Raw genomic sequence first — 24929 nt, forward strand, 5'->3', positions numbered from 1 at the left:
CAGTCCTGCGACGAAAAATTGCAGTGACACGTCTAGTGAATAGAAGAACCACCGAGAAAGTTTGCTGTGATTTGAACTACCTTCCCATTGGATACGATGATACATTCGCTCCGGCCTCCAGGGCTCCGGATCTACGACTGGGGCATCCAACCTTAGCCCACACGCTGGAAAACGTCCCACGGGATGCTGAAAAAAACCTACCTAGGTACTCTAGGGTCTCGCAGAGGCAGGGCGCAAGGTCCATGACCACTGCTATTGTGAAACCGAAACCGGTATGGCATTCTCTAGAATGCTGTTGGGTTACGACTGTAGACTAAGCATGCAAGAGCAACCAGCATTCACGAGCCACAGGATGGCCCTTGAGGAAACCGCACGAGTCTATATCGCGAAGGCCGCTGAGGACCACAAAAGCTTGTTTTATAGTGGGTAAGCTGGACGTAGCATGTATCTCAATTGCTGACCACAACGGCACCATGGGTTGTTGCACTTGATCCAGGTGACGTAGGGATGGACAATGTCTACTTGATACGCCATCGTGCCTCTTCTGTGATCAACTGTGTTCAGGCTCATAGGCCAAAGAAATCATACGAGCCCCAATTGAAATGCACGAGGCTGCAGCGAGCTTCTAGTCTGCTAGCGATACCCATCGCTTGTAGCGCCGACTTGGACAGCATCTAGGTATCGAGGCGGCCCGGTCAAGGCTGACATAGATTGGGGTATGTTAGGGGGCACACCAATGATAACATAGCTCTTCAGTGTAAGGAGGCAACTCTGAGACTGGCTATGCAGCCTGGCTCCGCTTGGGAGTGGATTCAAATTTGCGAAATCTTCATCGGCTTTAATGCGGGCCCAACACAGGATGTTCATAGCTTGATGGCTCTGAGGTGCCATAGCTCATTCCACACACCCCCCCCCCTCGCACGCATATTCTAGGGCAGCTGTACACTTCGTTCGTCGGTCTACCAAAGAAGCCAGGGGGTGCTTAAAACGTTTGGCTGTCATACCGAGAGATCGCCGCTTGAGACCAGAAGAGCTCCGCCACAATCCTCGGGAGGATAGTCAGAAACATGCAGTCGAGGGGTCGGAAGAGCAACAATGACGCGACCCGCCGACGATCTATCGGAAACAATAGAAGCCGTCAAAGGAGAAAACAAATCCAGAGGTGTTCTCATGATAACCTTTTCAAATGCTCGTCCGGGTCTTGGTCCCGTTGCTGCCCAGGTGGGCGCGAGGCTGCTGGCTCAAGTGCATGGCGAAACATACTATGTTTATCTTGAAAGATATGTTGCCTTATCCTCAAGGGATACTTACTGTTGTTACGGCTTAATAGAGGAAATCAAAGAATATACATAGTCCTATGGCTCAACTGCACTTGCGGGACATTGCGGCTGGAATGGTCGAAATGCAAATACACAAAGACGTGGCGACTAAATTCCCTGAAGCCCAGTAGATGATTCTGAGTATGCAGCCGCTCCAGCCGAAGGATACCGCCCGCGAGCACGCTCAGTGGCCCAAGTTTGCCTCATTACACATGTGGCAAACCACCAGAGCATAGAAGATGCGCACAAGGTTAGGGAGAGGGTGGCATTCTTACCCCTTTTTTGAAATACTACCGACTTATAGTTAGGATTAAGGTAGGGATTAAAGTAAACTTTACTATCTATAGTTAGAAGCTATAATAGAGGACTAATTATAAGTTACTTAATACTTAGATTTATATTAAAAATTATTTAAATAACTTATATATAATATATATTAACTTTATAAATAAATTTTATTAATTTTATTATTTAAAATTAAATTATAATAAAAATTAATATATAATTAAAATAATAATAATATAATAATATAAATTTATAATTATTAAATTTTAAAATAAAAAATTTAAATATTATATTTTTAATGAAAGTATTTTAATAAATAATAAAATAAATTTTAAATTTTAAATTTTAAATTATATTTTTATTAAATTATTATATATAATATAATTTTTAAATAAAATAATTATATTTTATTATTATTTTAAATTTATAATTATAAAATAATATTTTTAATATAAAATTAAAAAGTTTATAATTATATTATATTATTATAATTTAATATTAATCAAGTTTTATAAAAATAAATTAAATATTTAATTAATTTTTTAATTTATTATTAATTTTTATTTTAAAATAAATTTTTTTTAAATAAATAAAATATTTTATATTTATATTTTTATTTTAAAAATATTTATTTTATTTTAATTAAAGTTTATATATTATAATTATAATTATTATTTTAATTATAAAATTATTAAAATTATAAATTATTTATATTTTTTTAATTATATTATTAAACTAAAAGTAAATAGTTAGAGTTTTAAAAGGATAAAATATAATATATCTTTTAAAGATTAATTTAGTTAAGTTTATTATATAGGATTTTTTATAGTAACTTTATAATTTATATCTATAATACTATTTATTATTAGAAGATATCTTTTTATATTAGTGCGCTAGGTTATACCTGGTTGGTTTGGGTTAGCGCTATTAGCTTGTTAAAGGTTGAAGCTATTACGGACTATAGGCTAGTTTGATGCTAATGAGTACTATGTGTAAGTACTAAATTCGCTGTGTAACTTAGGTAAATATAAGTTAATTAAAATAAGTAAAGATAAAGCTACTATTTTCCTAATTAGGGTTCTAAATCTATTTAAGTAAACACCTATCTATTAACTTTATAAGTAAAACTACTTAAAAGTAGTCACTTAGCCTACTACACTACTAAACTAAGAGATAGCTAGGTAAGGTAACCACACTCTATTATTTAGGTTTGTAAATTATTAAAATTATAAAGTAAAATATAATTAAATTATTTAATAAATTTTAATTTATATAAATTATAAATTATTTATATTCTTTTAATTTTATTATTAAATAAAAAAAATAAATAATTAAAGTTTTTAAAAAATAAAATATAATAAATTTTTAAAAATTAATTTAATTAATTTTTTATATAAAACTTTTATAATAACTTTATAATTTATTATATTTATAATATTATTTATTATTAAAAATATTATATATAAATATTAAATTTATTATATAATAAAAATAAATAAAATTAAATTTCTTTTAAATATAAAGTTAAAAGACTTATAATTATAAAATTCTAATTAATTTTTATTTAATTATTTTATTATATTATAATTTAATTTAATTTTTAATTTAATTTAAGTTTTTTTAAATTTTTAATCTTTCTTTTTTAAATAAGTTAAAGCTTTATATTTTTAAATTTAAAATTAAACTTTTATAAATTTTAATATATTTTAAATTAAGTTTATAATTCTTTAACCTTTTAAAAATATATTAACTATTTTAAATAATAATAACTTTTTAAAAATAGAAATTTACTTTTATATAATTATAAACTTAATTATTAATAATTATTTTTATTTATAAATTATTAAAATTATAAATTTAAATAATAAAGTATAGTTACCTTACTTAAAGGTTATTTCTTAGTTTAATAGGTTATATAGTAGGTTAAGTAACTACTTTTAAGTGGTTTTATTTATAGAGTTAATAGTCTCTTAGGTTTATTAGATAGGTATTTACTTATAGAGTAAAGTTAAAACTTTAGTTAGGGGAATAATAGTTTTATCTTTACTTATTTTAACTAACTTATATTTATTTAAAGTATATAATAAATTTAATACTTATATATAATACTTATTAATATTAAACTAACTTATAATTTATAATAGTTTTAACTTTTAATAAATTAGTTTATATTAAGGTTAATAATACTAATTTAAATTAATTAAATATAGTTTAATATATTAATATAAAAGGTATTTTTAATAATAAATAGTATTTTAATAGTTATTAATAATAACTTTAAATATAAATTATATAAATAAGTATTTCTCCCTAAAGGATTTTATTAATAGTTTATCCTTTTTATTTTTATTTAATTAATATTTAAAAGTAACTATTTTATCTTCTTTTTATTTATTATAAGTAAATAATTAATTATAAAAATTAAAATAGAGAATTTTAACTTTAAATATAAAGTCCTTACTTTTAATTTTATATAATAGATAATTATAAAATTTATAATAGTTTAATTAAAAGTTAAAGTTATAATAATTAATTAAAATAAAATTATTATAAATTTTAATAACTTAAAATATTTTATTTTAAATAAATAAAAAATAAACTAATATTTAAAAACTTTATTTTATTTTAAATAAATATAAAACTTTAAAGTTTAAAAACCTATTAAAAATAACTTTTTTATATTTATTTTAATTAAAAGTTATTTAAATAGTAATAAAATTAAATAAATTTAATTTTATTTTATATTATTTAAAAACTAAAGTAATTTAATTAATAATTTAAATTAATTATATATTAATTTAATAATTTATATAAATAATTATTAAATAAAAAATAATTAAAAATAAAAATTATTAATTTTTAATTAATTAATATAAAATATAATTTATTATATTTTAAAATAATTTATAAAATAGAAATATACTTATTTAAAAATAATATTATATAATTTAAATATAAAAATATTTTAATAAATAAAAGTATTAATAAAAATAATAGAATAATATTATCTATTATTTAATAAATTACTTTAATAATAATATCACTATTACTTTAAAAGCTAATTATATAAATATAAATATTAAAAGTTATAATATTAATATTTTATTTAATTATTTATTAAAATAAATACTTTAAAGTCTTTAAAGAAAATATAATTATTAAATAATAATTTAAAATAAAAGTTTATAAACTTTAAAAGTTAAAAATATAATATATAAAATAATAAAAGAATTATATAAAATTAAATATAAATATTTATAAAGAATAAGTTTATAAATTTAATTAATTTATTTAATAATTATAATATAATAAATTATTTAATAAAATATAAATTTATTAAAATATTTTTAATATTTTAATAAATAAATATTAAAATACTTATTAGGCTTTATAAATATATTTTAAATTTTATAAATATTTAATTTTATAATAAATATTAATACTTAAAAATAAAATAATAATTAAAAAGGTATATTAAAATTTAAATATTTAATAAATATATATATTTAAATAATAATTATAATATTTACTTAATAATATATATTAAGTTAGTTATAAATTTTATTATATAATTTTAAATAATTAATTTTTTTAAATTAATAAATTAATAAAAATATAAAATATAAAACTTTTAAAACTTTTATTAATTTAAATATACTATCTTTATATTAATTATTAAAAACTAAAAATAATATAAAATAAAAATAATTTTAATTTATAATAATACTTTTAAAATATATATAAAAATATAAAAGAAAAGAATAAAATTTTAAGGTTTAAAAATTTTTTTAAAATAACTATATAAAATATATAATAATTATAATAATAAACTTAATTAATTAATTAAATTTTATTATTAAATAAATTAATAATATTTTTTTATATAAAGTTATATTAAAGTATTACTTTATAATTAATTAATTTAATTTTATATAATTAAATATATTTAAATAAATTTTATAATTAATAAATATTAATAAACTATTATTAAATATTAATTAATTTAATTTATATTATTAATTATAATAAGTTTTATAATACTTTTATTAATTAAATAAATATATATATAGTTATTTAATTTAAGTTAAATATAATAATTAAAATAGTAAATTTAATAATTATTTTAATAAAAGTATTATTTTAAAATTCTAATTTTAAAAATATTAATTTTATAATTAATAAATTAATTTAAAAATAAAATTTTAAAATTTAATAATTAAAACTATTAAAAAGAAATTAATAATATAAAAAATAATTTATTTATTAATATAAAAGGATTATATTAAAATACTTAAATTTAAAATTATAGTTATAAAGTTTATTAATAAATAAATTATTATATTAAATAATATTATTTATACTTAAAAGTTAATTTAAAGTTAAAAATAAAAGAATATTTTAATTATATTTATAAAAGTAATTAAAAGCTTAACTATTTATAAATTAATAAATTTTAAAAAATAATAATTAATAACTTTATTATATATATAAAATTATTATATATTATTTAAAATTATAAAATTTTAAAATTATAATAAATAAAAGATATTTTTATTAAAATAAAGTTAAAATAAAATATTAATTAAAAATTAAAAAATAAAAATAATTTAATATATCTTATAAATACTTATTTAATTTAAATATATAAATTAATATTTAAAATTAAATTCTATTAATATATTTATAAACTTTAAAACCTTCTTTAAAATAAAATTTAAAAGTTATAATTTTTAATATAAAACCTTTAAAGAATAAAATATATATTTTATAAATAATATATTTTTATAATTAATAAAATATTATATAAATTAAATAAAAGTAATTATTAAAATTTAAAATATAACTAACTTAATATTAATTTATTTTTATAATTATTATATTAAAAGTAAATTTAATTATATTAAACCTTTATATAAAACTTTAAACTTAAAAATATATATTTATTATTAAAATAAGTTTATATATTAAATATTAAAATCTTAAAGTAAATAATTAAATATTAAAATAGTAAAAAGTTTATTTAAAAAGGATTAACTATTAAAATAATTTTAATAATAATTAAAAGTTAAAACTTTTAAAGTAAAAGAAATAAAGTAAATATAAATAATAAACTTAAATAATTTTAAATAACTTTTTTAAATAAATACTTTTAAATATTAAAAGGTATACTTAAAATAAAATCCTTATATATAACTTAATTTAAAAATAAACTTATTAATTATATTTAATTAATTTAAAATAAAGTAAAAAGTTATATATAAATTATAAAATATCTATTAAATACTTTATAATTTAAAATTTATAATTAAAATTAAATATTTTAATATTATAATATAAAAGTTAAATAAAAATATATTATTTAAGTTTTTATATTAAAATTAATTATTAATATAAAGTATATAATAATTTTATTAATTTAATTTAATTAATTAAAAGTATAAATTAATAATATTAAAATTTATATTACTTAAAGTATTAATAATTAAAATATATAAAATTATTAATTAAACTATAAAGTATTTATCTTTAAATTCTAATATTACTTTAATTATTAAATATAATTATATATTAATTAATTATTTTACTTTTAAAATAAAAGCTATAAAACTAACCCTTATTTATAATATTAAATATTAAAGTAAAACTTAATATTATTAATTTAAATCTTTATATAAAGTTTACTTTTACTTTTAAATAACTTTTTTATTTTAAAATATATAATAAAGTAATAATTAATATAATAAATATTTTTATTATTAATATATAAATTAATAATTATAAAAATTAAATTATAAAATACTTTTAATATATCTTCTTTATTTAAATAAAATAACCTTTTAATATATAATTAATTAAGTTAAAATTAATTTTTTTTAAAAAATATAATTAATTATAATAATAAAATAACTTAAATAGTTTAGAAAAAATACCTTTATATTTAAATAAAATAAATATTAATAGTTTTAAAAATAAAAACTATTAATAATAAATTAATTACTAACTAATTTAAACCTTACTTTAATAAAAATAAATTAATTTTATTTATATTAAATATTAAAATACCTAACTTTATATATAAGTTAACTATCTTTATTATATACTATTTAATAAAATATATAAAAATATTACTTAAAAGCTTAATAATTTATTTTTATAATTATTACTTTATAAAATTAAAAACTTATTATTATTAAATTTAATTAATATATATAAATAAAAAGTACTTAATATTATTAATATATATATAAATTAATAATTAAAAATTTATTTTAAATTTATATTTAAATAATTTAATATTATAAAGTATAGTTAAATAAAAAATAATAAAGATTAAATAAATATATATTATTTAAATTAATATATTAACTATTTAATATAATAAATAAATTTAACTTAAATTTTTAAATATTCTAATTAAATCCTACCTTATAAAAAATATTAAATAAAATATAAAAAACTATAAAAGCTTTTAAAATAAAAATTAATATTTTTAAATATATACTTTTAAAATAAAAGAAATTTAATATAAAAATTTAATAAAAATAAATTAAATTATTTTAAAATAATACTACTATAAAATATTAAAATTACTTTATATAAACCCTTTTAATTATAAAGTATTTTAATTTTTTATATATTTAAAAATAAGGTTATTACCCTATTTAAAATTAAATTAAATAAAGAATTATTAAAGAAAATTATATATTATATAAGAATAAATAGTTCTTTATATTAAAGAAAAATAATAATTTATAGTTAATTAATAATATATAAAAATATAATACTTTTATAATTAAAATATATTTATATCTTTAATTATAAATAATTTTAAAGAAATTTACTATATATAAAATTTTATTATTATTTAATTTTTTTATATAATTAAATTATATTAATAAATATTAATTAAAATATAATAACTTTTACTATATTTATTAATTTATTTAAAATATATATATTTTTAATAAAAGTTATAAATTTAATTATTTAATTTATAAAATAATTATTTAATTACTTTATAATTTAATACTTATATATATTAAACTTTCTTTAATAATATTATAATTAAAGGGTTATATACTATTTATAATAAAAAGAGGTTCTTAAATTACTTAAAGTAAAATATTATATATTAAAATATATTTAAAATTTAAATAAAGTTCTTTTAAATATAAAACTTATAAAATAATTATTTTAACTTTTAAGTTTAAATAATATAAAAATAAATAACTAATAACTTTAAAATAAAAATTATAAATATCTAAAATTAATTAAACTATAAAAATATTAAAAGAATCTATTTATTTCTTAAAATAATAATTTATTATAATTATTAAACTTAAAACTTTATAAATATAATCTATCCTTTCTATAATTTTTATAAAAGAATATTATATTTAAATAAAAATATTTAAATAAAATACTTTTAATAAATTAATTATATATATTATTATAAAACTAATTATTATAATAATTAATTATACTCTAATAAAAAAGGAAATTATCTTATAATAAATATTAACCTTATAAAATAAAAATTATATTAATATAAATTATTAATAAATATTAAAACTAATTAAATTTAATAATAAAATATAAATAACTATTAAATAATAATATAATATTATAAAATAAGAATATTAAGTTATACTTTATATATTTAAAATTATATATATTTATTTAAATATTATTTTACTTTAAAAATAAATATATATATTTTAATTAATTAAATTAATAAAAATATATTTAATATTCTTAAAGTATTAATTAATTATTAAATTATAATAATTAAATTATTTAATTTTTACTTAAAGTATATTTTAAACTAAAAATTTAATTATAAATACTCTTTTTAACTATTTAATTTTATAACTTTTAATAAAAATTTAAAAAAACTTAAATAACTAATATAACTCTTAATTAAATTTAATAACTATTTAATAAATTTAATTAATTTTAAACTAAAACTTAAATAATTATAAAGTTATTATAAATAATAAACTTTTTATATATATAATTTTAAAAGTTAATTAAATATTAAATTATTATATTTAAAAGAAAGCTTTAAAATTTTAAATAGTTAATAAAGCCTTTAATATTATATAAAAAAGGTTCCCTTATTAATAAATAATTAATAATAAAATTTATATAAAAGATTATATATAAATATTATATATAGTTTAATTATAAAGAATATAATTTAATTATTATTTAAATTAAATATATATATTATTAAAATTATATATAAAAGTATATTATTAAAATAATATTTTTATATCTTTTATATATAAAATTTATAATATATTTAAAAGTAAAATATAATATTTATAAAGTTAAAATAGTTATTTAAAATAATAAAAATTAATATTTAATATATATTAAATAATATAAAATATTAATACTTTATTAAAATATAATATAACTTAAATAAATATATTTTTATATAAACTTTAGATAATAACCTTTTAATACTTAAAAACTTTTATTTAAAATATCTTTTAACTTTTAATTATTTATTTAAATATTAATTAATAATAAATTAAAATAAAGTTAAATTTATTAAAATACTTAAAAATTAAGTATTTTATAAATAATAACTTTATTTTATAATAAAAATATAAAATCTTATTAAATCTAAATATTTTATAATTATTAATATACTTATAAAACTTATATATAAAATAATAATAAAAGAAAATACTTTAATTTTACTTATTTATAAATTAAATATATATTAAACCTTATAAATATACTTTTTTATTTAATTTATAAATAAAATTCTATAATTTCTTTAAAAACAAAATCTTAATATAAAAATTATATTTTAAAATTTAATTAATTTATAAATAAAACTTAAAATAAGATTTAAATATTATATATTAAATTAAAAATATAATTAAAATAATTAAAATTATTATATTATATTAAAAGAATATTATAATTTATATAAAGAATTCTAACTTTTAAAAATTAAAACCTTTATATATTAAAACTTCATTTTAATATATAATTATTTAATAAATAAATTATTTAAAAATTATAAAATCTTATATAAATAAAAAAACTATTCTTTATAAAAACTTTAAAAATACTTATAAACTTAAATTATTAAAAAAACTTTTAAAGGGACTTTTATTAATAAAAACTTAAAAGTTTATATATAATTTAAATAATATATAAAACTTAAAATATTAATATTATAAAATATTTACTTTAAAATATTCTATTATATATAAAAATAAACTAACTTCTATTATATTAATATTAAATAATAATAAACTATTAAAATTATATTTTAATTAAATTAATATTATTAAAGTTTTTAAATATTAAAGATTATTAATATTTAAAAATAAAATAAAATTATATTAAAAATATAATATTAATTAATTTAATATAAAAAATAATAAAAGTATACTATTTAAATAAAACCTTAAAGATTTTATTTATTTTATAAAGATTTAAACTAAAAACTTATTAAATAATAATATAAATTAAAATAATTAATTTATTAAAATTTTAATAAAAGTTATATTTAAAGTTTATAATTATTAAACTTTATAAAAATATTATAACTTTTTTAATTATTTAATATTTTTAATTATTTAAATATTATTTTTATTATTTTAATTTTTTTTATTTTAAACTTAAAATTAAAAACTTTATTTTAATTTAAAAAAGAATATTAACTATACTTAAATTTATAATATAATTTATATTTAAAAAATAATAAATAATATAAAATAAATAAAATAATTAAATAATTATTAAAAATATTATAATTTAAATTTAATTATTAAAAGTTAAATATTATAAACTTTATATATTTATTATTATATAATACTTACTTTTATAAAAACCTTTTAAACCTATTTATTAACTACTTTTCTACTTATTAGCTATCCTTTCTTAAAACCTACTATCTTTTAAAAATTCTAATTATATTATTTAATACTTTTAAATATATTTTAATATTAATAATATAAACTATATTTAAATTAATAAACTTTAAAAAGAAAGAATAAAAGAATTATTTACTTAAAAGATAAATTAAAATTATTAAACTATTTATAAAAAATAAATTAATAATTAATTATTTTAATAATATTATTATAAATATATTAATATTTAATATTTATTAAATAAAGATTATAGTTATAATTTAATTTTATATAAAAATATAATTTATATACTTTTTATATATAATATTTAAATAAAAATATATTTAAAAATATTAATTAATATAAAATAATAGAAATAAGTTATAATTATTTTTATAATAATAATATTAAATAAAATAATAAGTATAATAATTATAAAGGTTTTATTATAATAATTAAAAAATATAATAATAAAATTAATTATTTAAAAAATAAAAATAATATTAATTATAATTTTATTAAAAACTTTTTAAATAATATTTAATAAAGATAAGTTAAATATAAATTTTTTTTTATTTATTTAAATAAAAGGAAAATATTATTATTAATTAATTTAAATAATATATTATAAAGTTTAAAATATTTTTAAACTTTTAAAGTATATATTTATTATTATTAAGAAAATTAAGATATAAAATTTAAGAATATTTATAAATTTTTTATAATATAATAATTATAATTATTAATTTAATTAAGTTATTTAAATAATATAAAACTATTTAAATATAATAAATAATTTTAAAATATATTAACTTTAAAATTAAAATTATAAATATTTTTAAAATAATATATTAAAAATAAAATTTATAAAAATAAATATAACTATTTAATAAAATATTTATATAAAAATAAAAAAGAGTTATAATAAAAAAATATAAATATTAATAAAAGATAAAACCTTTCTTAAATAAAAAAGGAATAAAAGAGATAATATAACTTATAAAGTTTATTAATTAAATAACTTTAAAGTTAAAATTATAAAATAAGTTTATTACTTAACTTATAAAAAAGAATAAATATAAAATACCTTTTCTAACTATAAAAATTTAATCTTTCTTTTAATTACTTTATTACCTTAATTAATAAATTACTATTATTAAGTAGAAATATTTCTTACTTATATAAAAGGTATTTCTTAACTTAAATACCCTTTTATTATACTCTCTTTTAATAACCTTTTTATACTCTCTTTAATACTTTATATTTATATAATAAACTTTAAAATAAAAGTTTTATTAATTATAAATTTTATAAATAAATATTTTTAAAATTAATAACTTTTAAAAATAATTTCTTTTATTTAAAGTAAAAATTATTAATATTATTTATTTATAATATTATATTTAAATAATAAAAATATTATAATATAAATATAAATACTTTATATAATTTATTTAAATTAATTATAAACCTTTAAATTTATTATAAACTATTTTTTTATATTTATATTAAAACTTTTATTAAAAATAAAATTAATTTATAATAAATATTTTTAAAATTATATAATTAAGTATATTATAAAACCTTTTAATAAATTTATAAAAAAAATATATTTATATAATTTTTAATTTCTATAATTATTTATATAATAATAAATAGTTTATTTTTTCTATTTTTTATAAAAATATTCTATTATATATAATATATAAAATAAATAGTTTAAATTTATAAAAGTAAAGTTATTATTATAAAAAAAAATTAATAAATTTAAATTTATAATATTTTAAATAAACTTATAATTATTTTAATTAATAAATATTATTAATTTTATCATTTATTATAAAATTAGTTTATATTAATTTAATTTAACTTAAAAAGGTATTATATAGTTTATAAATAGTTATATAAAAATATTAAATTTTAATAAAAGTAAAATAAATATTTATTATAATAATTAAAAAATAATTATAAATATAAAATATAAAAGTTAATTTATAAATATATTAAAATATATATAATATTTATAAAAATAAAAATAATAGCTCTTTTATATATTTAAAAACTTTATATAAAAGTATTAAAATTATTTAAATAAAATAAAAAAACTATCTTTTAAATTAAAAATCAAATAAAATTTATATATATATTCTTTTATAAAATAAACTAACTTTAATATATATAAATATTTCTTTAATAATATTATTATACTTTTTAATTAAATTAAATATATTAAAAGATTATTATATTAACTTAATTAATTTATTAAATTATTTAAAGAATAAAAATATATTAAAAATTTAATTATTTTTAATTAATAAACTTAAATTTATTAATAAAAACTTCTATATAAAGTTTTATAACTTTCTTAAAACTTAAATAATTTAATAAAATATATATAAAATTTTATTTATAAAATATATATATTAAATATTAAAAAGAGTAATATTAATAAAACTAAACTTTATAATAAATTAAATTAAAAATTATAAATTATAAAAATATTTAATATAATATAAAAATATTAAATAACTTTTTTAAATTTTAAGAAATATATATCTTAAAACTTATAAACTTATTTATTATTTTATATTAACTTAACTTTATATTAATAAAATAAAATAATAAATAATTAAAAATATTATTTTTATTATATTATTTAAATAAATTAATATTAATATACTATTAAATTTATAAAATTAAGCTATATATATATTTATTAATTTAAAATTTTAATTAAAACTAATATTATTATAACTTATATTTAACTATAAATATTTATAAAACTTTATTATTTTAAACTCTATATAAATATTAACTTATATTATAAATTAATAAAAGTTTAAGTTTATAAAATTAAGAAAAAAATAAAATTAAAACTTACTTATTAATATAATATTAATTAAAGTTTTTAAATAATTAAAGAAATTAAAAATAATAAAACTTAAAATATAATATATTAATTAATAATAAAATTATTTTATAAATAATTAATAAAAATTATTTTCTTTTAAAAATAATTTATAGTATATTAAATACTTTAATATATATTTACTTTTAATATTTCTTTTTTAAGTAACTTAATTTATAATTAATAGTTTTTATTATTAAAAGGTATATTTTAATAACTATTAATAATAATTTTAAATATAAACTATATAAATAAATATTTTCTCTTAAAGAACTTTATTAATAATGTATTTTTATTTTATTTAATTAATATTTAAAAATAATTATTTTATTCTTTTTTATTTATTATAAATAAATAATTAATTATAAAAGTTAAGAATAAAGAACCTTTAACCTTAAGTATAAAGTTTTACTTTTAGTTTTAATAATATTATAAATAATTATAAAGTTATTAAAAAGTTTTATATAATAAATTTAATTAAATTAATTTTTAAAAATATATTATATTTTATTCCTTTAAAACCTTAACTATTTACTTTTAATTTAATAATAAACTAAAAATATAAATAATTATAAAATAAAATTATTATATTTTTAAAAATTTTAATTTTATTTTAATAAATATTTATAAAATAAAATTATTTAAATATAATTATTTAATTAAATTAAAAATAATTAAATAAAATAATTATATTTTATTATTATTTTAAATTTATAATTTCAATAATTTTATTATAAATAAATAAAATAATTATTAATAATTAAATTTATAATTATATAAAATAAATTTTATTTTTAAAAAATTATTAATATTTAAAATAATTAATATATTTTTAAAATATTAAAGAATTATAAATTTAATTTAAAATATATTAAAATTTATTAAAGTTTTAAATTTAAATTTAAAAATATAAAACTTTATTTTTAAAATAAATAAATTAAGAATATTTAAAAATATTTAAAAATATTTAAAAATATTTAAATTAAATTAAAATTAAATTAAATTATAATATAATAAAATAATTAATTAAAAATTAATTAAAAATATAATAATAAATTTTTAATTTTATATTAAAATATAATATATATATATTATAAATAAAATTATTAAAAAATTAAAACTTTTAAAATAATAATAATTTTATTTATATTTATTTTAATTAATTTATTTTAATTATATAATAAATTTAATATTTATATATAATATTTATTAATATTAAATTAAATAATTTATAATTTATAAAATATTTAACTTTTAATAAATTAATATATAATTTAAATTAATTAAATATAATTTAAATTAATTAAATATAATTTAATATATTAATATAAAAATATCTTTTAATAATAAATAATATTATAAATAATTATAAAATAATTATAAAAGTTTTATATAATAAAGTTAATTAAATTAATTTTTAAAATATATTAATTTTTTAAAAGTTTAATTATTTATTTTAATTTAATAATAAAATTAAAATAATATAAATAATTTATATATATATATTATAAATTATTTTTAAATTAAAATTAAATAATTTAAAATAAAAATAAAATTAAATTTTATATATAAATATTTAATATTATTTTTATTAAATTATAAGTTTTTAAAATTATAAATATAATATTTCTAATAAAAAATTATAATAATTTAATAGTAAAGTATAAGTTCTAATTTCTAGCTATTACTATTAGTATAAATATAAAAGCCTTAAGTTTTATAAGCTTAAGCCTCTAACTACTTATATTTATTCCTTAGTACCGCTATCTACAGGCCTGTCCATGATATATATTATAGAGGATCGCGTTTGCAATACGGCTAATTGGAGCATTATATGTATCATTGTGCAGAGACTTAAGATTCTAAAGGACGATGCGAACCACAGTGGCCATACACACAAGTCAAGTGATGATCGAGTTAAAGTGATGATCGAGTTATGAAATCAAATGCTGCCGTTCAATGGTCTGCCGTAGGCAAATGTGGAAAAATACCCCCTCGGAATGTGGAAGATGGAAGGATCATGAGTGAGAAGAGGAGAAATTACCAAACAAAATAGATGCAGAATGGGGAAAGCAAACATTCCAGTCACAGCACATGAGTACTTTTCCCTCCTCTTGCTTCTTCACTGACAAACGAAATAGCCATGTTTTCAATCTGGTGGTGTCATGGTGGCTCTACCGACCATTTCTCGACTGTCATACCCATAGTAGCGAAAGCAACATTACCCTCGTTAGTGTCGCACGTAGACAGGACCGCTCCCCCCAACGGCGAGGGTACCCCAGCCATGGCCGAGTTAATTTTCGTCGTCACCAATGCGGATGCGGCCTTCGTTGGACAGGCCGTGGGCCCAGTATCCACCAATCTCAACGTTTGTCTCGGGAATGCTCCGGTGGCTGACAAGCAGCCAAAGGCCGAAGATGGGCTTGGCCAGTACGTCAAGTACGGCGTAGGCCAGAATCTCAGAGTCGACAGACGCCTTGCGTGCACCGTCGGCAAAACCCCACACACTGGAAGAGAGTCAGCCTGGCACGACTGGCACGCAGGATTTCGGGACTTGTGATGGATCAGAGGTGGTACTCACATGGGGTAAGCTGTCCACAGAATGAAGGTGAAGAGGGCCAGAGAACCAAAGAGCTTGGTGACCTTGTTTCCACGGGCCTTGACGGTGTTGGTGCCGTGCAGGGCAACGTGCCAGATCACAAAGATGTAGGCAATGCAGGCAATGGCGTACCAGCCCCACTTTTGAGCGGTCTTCTCGTTGCCATAGGCCGCAAAGAGGCCGGTCAAGATCATGATTAGATCGGCGACAATGGCCATGATGGTATGGGCACCATCGATTCCGGCCAGGAGGCAGAGGTCGGCCAGCAGGAGAGGGGTGGTGATGGCCCAGTCGATGTACCTAGCGAAGTAGACCTCACGGCAGACATCATGATATGTGTCGGGGACCTTGTTGTGGTGGGTCTTGACCTGGACGCAATGCAGGTTGGCACCGTGACCGGTGGCCATGCTAAAGTAGGAGAGGGCGGCAGTGATGGTAATGAGGGTGGTTATGACGTGGTAGAGACGCTTCGAGACGGGGATGTTCCACGAGAGTAGGGTGAAGAAGCCCGAGGCTACGAGCATGATGACGAACACGACCCATAACGTGCTGAAGCCAGTGTCGCCGGCGACCTCATATTGGGTGGGGTCGGCTGTGGTAAAAGAAAAAACAGAAGCGATGTCAGTCAGATTCCAAGACACGGTGGTCAGGCCAAGTTGGAAGTTGTTGGAACCATGTTCAAGAGGCACTTGGGGAGAGGGGGCGGGTGTTTGTCTGGCTGAGGAGATGCGGTGGAAGCGACGGCAGGAGTGAGGCAGAGGCGTGAAAACAGATGTGAGTCTGTGTGACAAGAACGACGAGGCTGGTTGAGGAAGAGAAGGACGGGGGGTGAGGAGGAGGAGGAGAAGGGTGGTGGTGGAAGCTCTCGACATACGCTTGACAGTGGGAATGGGTTCGATTTCGAGGACGTTCTGCATCTTGACCGCAGCGAGGGAATGAGAGCAAGTCAAGGTGTGTCTGGTCCGGGGCTGGTGGAGCTGGATTCAAGCAGATACGGCAGGCCAATTGGTGAGCACGAGTGGTCGAGGTTCTCTCACGATTGCCTGATGGTGTGAGGAGGAAGATGCAGAGGATGAGAGGGGGGGAGAGCGGAGGCATAGAGGTTATCAAGTCTGTGGGAAGATGGCGGGCGGGTGCTGGCCAATGCTCCAGCCACCCGCAGCAGCTAGTGGTTTGGACATGATGCTAGCAGGAGGCTGCAATGCAGCAAGCAGCAGCAGCAGCAGCAGTAGCAGTAGCAGTAGCAGAGCAAGCGTTCCAGTGGTCGATGCACCGACGTAATTGATGACGTTGATGATCGTGAAGTGAGTGGCCGTGGGGGAGGTTGGAAACGGAGTGGGGAAACGGGGGCGGGCGGGTAGGTACGGTCAAGTTCAAGTGCATGTACTGTGGCATGGTGGCGTGTAAGAGCTCCTGAAACCTTCAAGGTTGCCGTGCATACCTGAGCAGCTGAGTGGGTATGAATATTTTCAAGTAGGCAGATTGGTAGAGCTAGTCTGGTGCAATTGCCTGGTTTGACTTTTGTTACCCCTCAAAGTCGAGAGAATCACCAGCTGACACAAGTCTCGGGCGTTGTGGCATGGCAAAGCACCACATTGCCAGCCCTGGGGCCTGGACACGGGCCTAGACGTCGATCGCGGACGGCCATGCATTGTTCATGTAGATAGGTACCTAGGTACTTGATAGTCTACTGCATGTATGAAGTGCTCAGCCTGACAGCCACCCGCCATCCTCCCAGCCACGAGACCGATGGCCAAATGGCCAATGACCAATGACCAATGACCAAGACCAACGACCGATGTGAGGCAGCATCGATGGCCGTCTCCTCCTCCTCCCGGCCTTCTCTACTGATGCACTCTGGCAAACTCAATCGGGCTGTTGTGTTTCTTGTGCCCCTTCCTCCTTGCCAGACACAGCTCTGTCCTCGATGACCGACGTCGTTGCGATCTCCCCGCAATCTCGCAAGTCGCCCCGTCGTGCTAGCTTTCATTTCTTGCTCGTTCCGTGCCACCAGAGCTTGAGCTCTTCCCCGCGTTTTCCACCCACTCAGGATCCTTGCTTGATACCACGGTACCCCAGCCAGGCTGGTGGCTCGGCCGAGTCGGCGTTTCAACCCCAACAAGCCACCGTTTCCAACCGCGTGACCCGTGACGTTGCACAGTACTCCCTCGTCCGTGGCCAATTGAATTTCCACATGCCAAGAGCCGCAATATGCCAGTGGCCACTGCAGTGCCAGTCAGCCCAGGTGCCGGACAACTAGTGCCCCCTCCAACCTCGCTCACCTCGCTCACCGTCTCGCAGCTGTGGGTGAGACGCAATGGCGACATATGCCTCTCCGCAATCGCCCACCTGCGTGCCTGATGCTTACAACCCGAGGTGAAGCGGCCAGTCACCCTGCCCCGTTTTCCACGCTTCTCGATCCCACTGTGCTCAAAACACTGATGACTGCAGTATGGTGCCTGGATCAGTCACCATGGTCCTCGCCGGTGCTATGATGGCGCCGAGGGCTTCGGGCAGCCGACTTTAGATCTCGTCGTGTCCACAAGTGTCGTTAATATAACTTATAATAACCTTAGGTATTTATTATTATATAAAGGTATTATAGTATATCTTTATATATATATAGAATATAAATAATATTAATAAATATATAATAGTTTAATAAATTATAATATATATATATATAATTAAAATATATTATTTTAATTAATTAATATAAAATTTATAAATTAATTATATATTTTTATATATATTTTTAAATATTTTTATTTTTTATTTTATATATATTTAATACTATATATAATATATTTATATAATAATATATATAATATATTTATATAATATTATATATAATATATTTATATAATAATAAATACTTAAATTTAATATTTTAAAAATAATATTATTAATAAAATTATATAAATAATATTTTTAAATATAAAATTAAAAGATTTATAATTAAAATTTATAATTAATTATTTTAAAAGAATTAAATTTAAAAACTTTTAAATTTAAATTTAAAGTTTTATAAATCTTTTAATTTATTTTAAATAAAATAAATTATAATTTTTAAATTCTTTAAAATATATTAAATATATTAAATATATTAAATATTAATAATATTTTTAAAAATAAAAGTTTATTTTATATAATTATAAATTTAATTATTAATAATTATTTTTATAAAACTATTAAAATTATAAATTTAAATAATAAAATATAATTATTTTATTTATAAGTTATATTTTAATTTAATAAAAACATAATAAATTAAATAATTATTTTAAATAGTTTTATATATAATATAATAAAATTAAAATTTATATATTTTTAATTAAAATAATAATAATTTTATTTATATTTATTTTAATTAATTTATATTTAAATTATATAATAAATTTAATATTTTATATAATAATATTAAATAATACTTAAATAAATAATTTATAATTATTTAAAATTTTAATAAATTAATTAAATTTAAAATTAATAATATTAATTAAAATTAAATTTAATATTATTTATTTATTAAAATTAAAAGTATTATAAATTATAAATTATTTAATTTAATATTAATAAATATTATATATAAATATTAAATTTATTATATAATTTAAATAAATATAAATTAATTAAAATAAATATAAATAAAGTTATTATTATTTTAAAAGTTTTAATTTAAATAAATATTTCTTTATTAATTTTATAAATAGAATAATTATAATTTATTATTATTTTAAGTTTATAATTCTAATAATTTATAAAAATAAAATTATTAATAATTAAAATTTATAATTATATAAAAATAAAGTTTTATTTTAAAAATAATTATTAATATTTAAAATAATTAATATATTTTTTAAAAAGTTAAAATATTATAAATTTAATTTAAAATATATTAAAGTTTATAAAGATTTTAAATTTAAATTTTAAAAATATAAACTTTTAATTTTTTAAGCATAAAAATTAAAATAATTTAAAAGATAATTTAAATTAAATTAAATTAAATTATAATATAATAAAATAATTAAATAAAACTTTATTAAAATATTATAATTATAAATTATTAATTTTTAATATATAAAAATTTAAAATAAATTTAAAAATTTAAAATTTCTTTATATAAAAACTATAAAACTATAAATAAATTATTAAAAACTTTATATATAAATTTTAAATTATTTTAAAATAATAATAATATAATATAAAAGAAATATTAAATATAATTAAAACTTTTTATTTAAATAAATTTTAAAATATATATTTAATAATTATTAATTTAACCTTTTATAAATTAATAAGAGCTAGATATCTTAGAAGGTGCTAATATTAGTAAATAGGGAGGTGATAACTAGTCTAGCTTAGGCCTCTTGTGTTGGCCTCGGTTATCGTATTATTATATCAATGATGACAGTCCAAAACACCACCTATCCATTTCTCGTTGACTCACATGTGAAGAGAAAGTCGGATAGGGAACATAGTGAACGCAGGTTCCCTACTCGCAACGCCAATCGACGTACTAAATGATGACAGCTGCAGGACCCTCATCTTCCGGCAGGCCTGAGCACTGCCCACGGAACCCCTCTTTTGTGCTCAATGTCCTACTCTTCGAAAGGTACTACCACGTCGGCTCTTGAACATCGTTCATCAGCACTTGCTTGCCAACCTGCCCCAGCCCCAAGTGAGCGCCAGTCAAAATAATGTCATCACTTGTAAGGGCAGCGGCGTGCCATGCCTCGCCTGTGTTTCTATCTGCACGAGCGACGACAGACAAAGCCCTCTCTCTGATACACCAAGCAGCAAGGAACAAGGCAAATCTCATCGTTTTCCCAGAGACATACATTCCTGCCTTTCCCCTCTGGAGCTCTCTGAGAGCCCCGACCGAGAATCATGACCTGTTTCAGCGTATGGCTCTCGAATCCGTTTTTGCTGATGGCGAGGAGATCCAAGCCATCCGCGCTACTGCCAAACAAACCGGGGCTATCGTCAGCGTAGGAATATCGGAGAAGGTCCACTCCAGTAGCGCGACGCTGTACAATTCTAACCTGCTTATCGGAAGCAATGGGGACGTGCTGGTACATCACCGGAAGCTTGTGCCGACCTTCTTTGAGAAGTTGACCTGGAGCAATGGGGACGGTCACGGCCTGAAAGTCTCGGAAACAGCATTCGGGAAAATTGGCAATCTCATATGCGGCGAGAATACGAACTCACTAGCCCGATACGCTCTTATGGCTCAAGGTGAACAGATTCATATCTCCACATGGCCTGCAGCATGGCCCACTAGGACGATGAAGCCAGCATCTCTACACCCCGCCAGTATTGACCGAGGGAAGACCGAAAGTTTTCCGAATGGAATTTCGTCCATTGTGAGAAATAGGAACTACGACAACATATCAGCTAACAAAGTGCGCGCTGCTGCTCATTGCTTCGAGGCCAAATGTTACGGAATAGCGTGCGCTGGAGTCCTTGACAGTGACGCTATTAGTATCATCGCCGACGGAACTGAGGACTCGGAAAGAGTGTCCGAGGTCTTAAGGGGTTCCCCAAGGAGTGTCAGCATGTTTTTCGACCCCGCCGGGGCACCAATGCAAGCCTTTACTGTTAATGCTTCCGGTCAAAGAGAATCAAAGGAGTTCTTGCAGCACGAAGAAGGCATTTTGTATGCAGATTTCAACTTGGAGGACTGTATCGAGGGTAAACAGTACCATGACATATCAGGGGGTTACCAGAGGCTAGACGTATTCGAACTCAAGGTCAACCGCCACCGGAAGAGGCCTGCAATATTCCTGGACAACGCAGAAGACAAGCCGGTGGACATTCAAATCCCTGTTCAGCCAACAGAAGTGGCTAAATAGTATGAGGGTTGGTGGGCTATGATAGTTTCGTTTCTAATCCTCATACATATATGGTTTCGCTTCTATTTTATGTGGTTTCGCTTCTATTCCGTATATGTCTGAGGATATATATGGCACCTTTATATGGTGGTAAGCACTTAAGACTTAGCACTTAGAAAGAATACAATACTAATAATAATAGTTATAATATAATAGGTGTTAAGGATATATATAGCGCCTTTATATATTAGTAGTAAATATATAGATTATATTATATAAAATATTAACTAAGAAACCCCTTATAAAGTAAGATTAGGTATTATATAAGTGAGGAAAAACAGTACTGCAAATATGCTAGTATGAATTCATGTATGCCCCATGAAGCCGACTTCACGCTGAATCATGATTCGGCTGCAGTCATCAGAGACCGGAGTCGGCCTGAGGCCAGGGTGCGGTGTCGGAGTATTTGTTCCAGGCCTCGCACTGTTGGTTGAGCACATCGATATCACTCTGCTTCAGACCGGCTTGGTAATCTTCCAGGCGCTCCAAGAAGGTCATTCCCAGACCACCAGAAATGTGCCACGCAATGTGGCAGTGCATTCTAGAATGAAAGTGTTAGTTACAGTACTATTGACTGAATGGAAGTATCTAGGAACACACAGCCAAGCTCCAGGATTGTCAGTCTTGAATGCGAGGAGCAGCCAGCCAGCGGCAGGAAGCATGGTCACGTCACGTCTCACAGGGTTATTTCCGTTCAACATGGACGCGTCAAAGGCATATTTGGTCTGCGATATAGGGGCCGCTTCTGGAGACCGACCAACAACAAGGAAGTCATGTCCCTATATAGAGCCAATTAGCAGACACACAGTGAGACTCTTTGTGGGCTCAACCTACATGGAGATGGATTGGATGGGGGAGACTGAAACCTCCTTCCGGGTCATTCTCGATAAGCCAGTATACCCACTTGGAACATGTCAGTCTCTATACACATACCTAAGAAAGGGCCTTTCAAATGGACCATAAACTCACCTGGTCAACAGCTTCCACACCCCAGACGCTGTTTGTTTCTGGGTAATCCGTGCGATTGGCAGCTATGTACCGTGCGACTGGATTCTCCCATTCCGTCCTGATAGCCTTGCCGTTGATTGTCCACACAAACTTTGGGCCCGGGGGAAGCTGGACCTCCAAGGTGTTGTCGGCAGAAGGAGTGAATGCGGCCGAGACCTTACGTTCGACGACGGGGGTGAGGTTAAGTAGATCCAGGCAGTTGTGGTCTCTTGGCCGTGTGCCCTCTTCGGTTGGCAAGCTATCGGGGGCACCATCATAGTGGAGAATTGCAGCTGGGTATGGATTGAGTGAATGGCCGCAAAGAGGAAAATCGCCTCCGCCAAAGGTCACATTCAACCAGTAGTTTGCAATATCTTCCTTTGCTTCGATTGTGACATCGTACCTCTGACCCACACCGATGAAAAGACTGTCTGTAGTGAAGGCATTAACCGGAACAAAGTCTGAACTGATTATGGTCATATCATGGCCGACGATGGAGACTTGGAAGTGATTATCGACACCTGATTCAATGTCAAAATTTAAACGTGGTTAATTTATTAGGACAGATTAATGTCACATACTAGTATTGATAAGACGGAGGCGATGTCTCTTGCCCGGTGTGAGTGTCACCTTCTCGTACTCGCCCTCTCCTGTTGCTGGGTTTACTGTGTGGCCGTTGAAGAGAACATTGTCGCTGGGGGGAGCGCCGTTGGTCTCGGTGAAATGTACTATGTTATCTGCAGAGTCGTAGTAATAATCCGTCAATATCATAGGGCCCAGGTCAATATCGTAAGGTGTGCTGGCCGGTCCATCGATCTGGATGGCGCCAATAATCCCGTTACCGTACTGAGCGGAGAAGTGGCTGTGATACCATGCTGACCCGTACTGTCGAGCTATGAAGGTATATTGCCGCTCACCACCTTTCGGGGGTATGGGACATTCGGTGACTTAAGATACTGTTAGTAGTCTAATATTGTATTTCCACCAATGAGAAAAGAGGACCTGAAGGCTTCTGCCCAGGGCCTGTGAATATGACACCTCTGACAGAGCCCAGTC

The 24929-nt window shown here is 21.8% G+C and overlaps 2 protein-coding genes across 2 annotated transcripts; one reads left to right on the forward strand and one right to left on the reverse strand.

Moving 5' to 3' along the window:
- Positions 1–16157: 16157 nt before the first annotated feature.
- KVR01_008928 (uncharacterized protein) lies at positions 16158–18543 on the reverse strand. Its single transcript, XM_044789282.1, has 3 exons — positions 17867–18543; positions 16975–17584; positions 16158–16900 (listed from the first exon to the last, which is right to left on the reverse strand). Exons 1-3 carry the CDS (start codon positions 17907–17909, stop codon positions 16687–16689), a joined length of 867 nt encoding a protein of 288 aa, XP_044641430.1. The 5' UTR covers positions 17910–18543; the 3' UTR covers positions 16158–16686.
- A 3071-nt stretch (positions 18544–21614) lies between these two features.
- KVR01_009537 (uncharacterized protein) lies at positions 21615–22912 on the forward strand. The gene has a single exon (XM_044794281.1). The coding sequence runs from the start codon at positions 21693–21695 to the stop codon at positions 22845–22847; it is 1155 nt and encodes a 384-aa protein (XP_044642039.1). The 5' UTR covers positions 21615–21692; the 3' UTR covers positions 22848–22912.
- Positions 22913–24929: the final 2017 nt, after the last annotated feature.

This window comes from Diaporthe batatas, assembly GCF_019321695.1.
Source record: "Diaporthe batatas strain CRI 302-4 chromosome Unknown Contig00011, whole genome shotgun sequence".
In the NCBI taxonomy this organism is placed as follows: Eukaryota; Fungi; Ascomycota; class Sordariomycetes; order Diaporthales; family Diaporthaceae; genus Diaporthe; species Diaporthe batatas.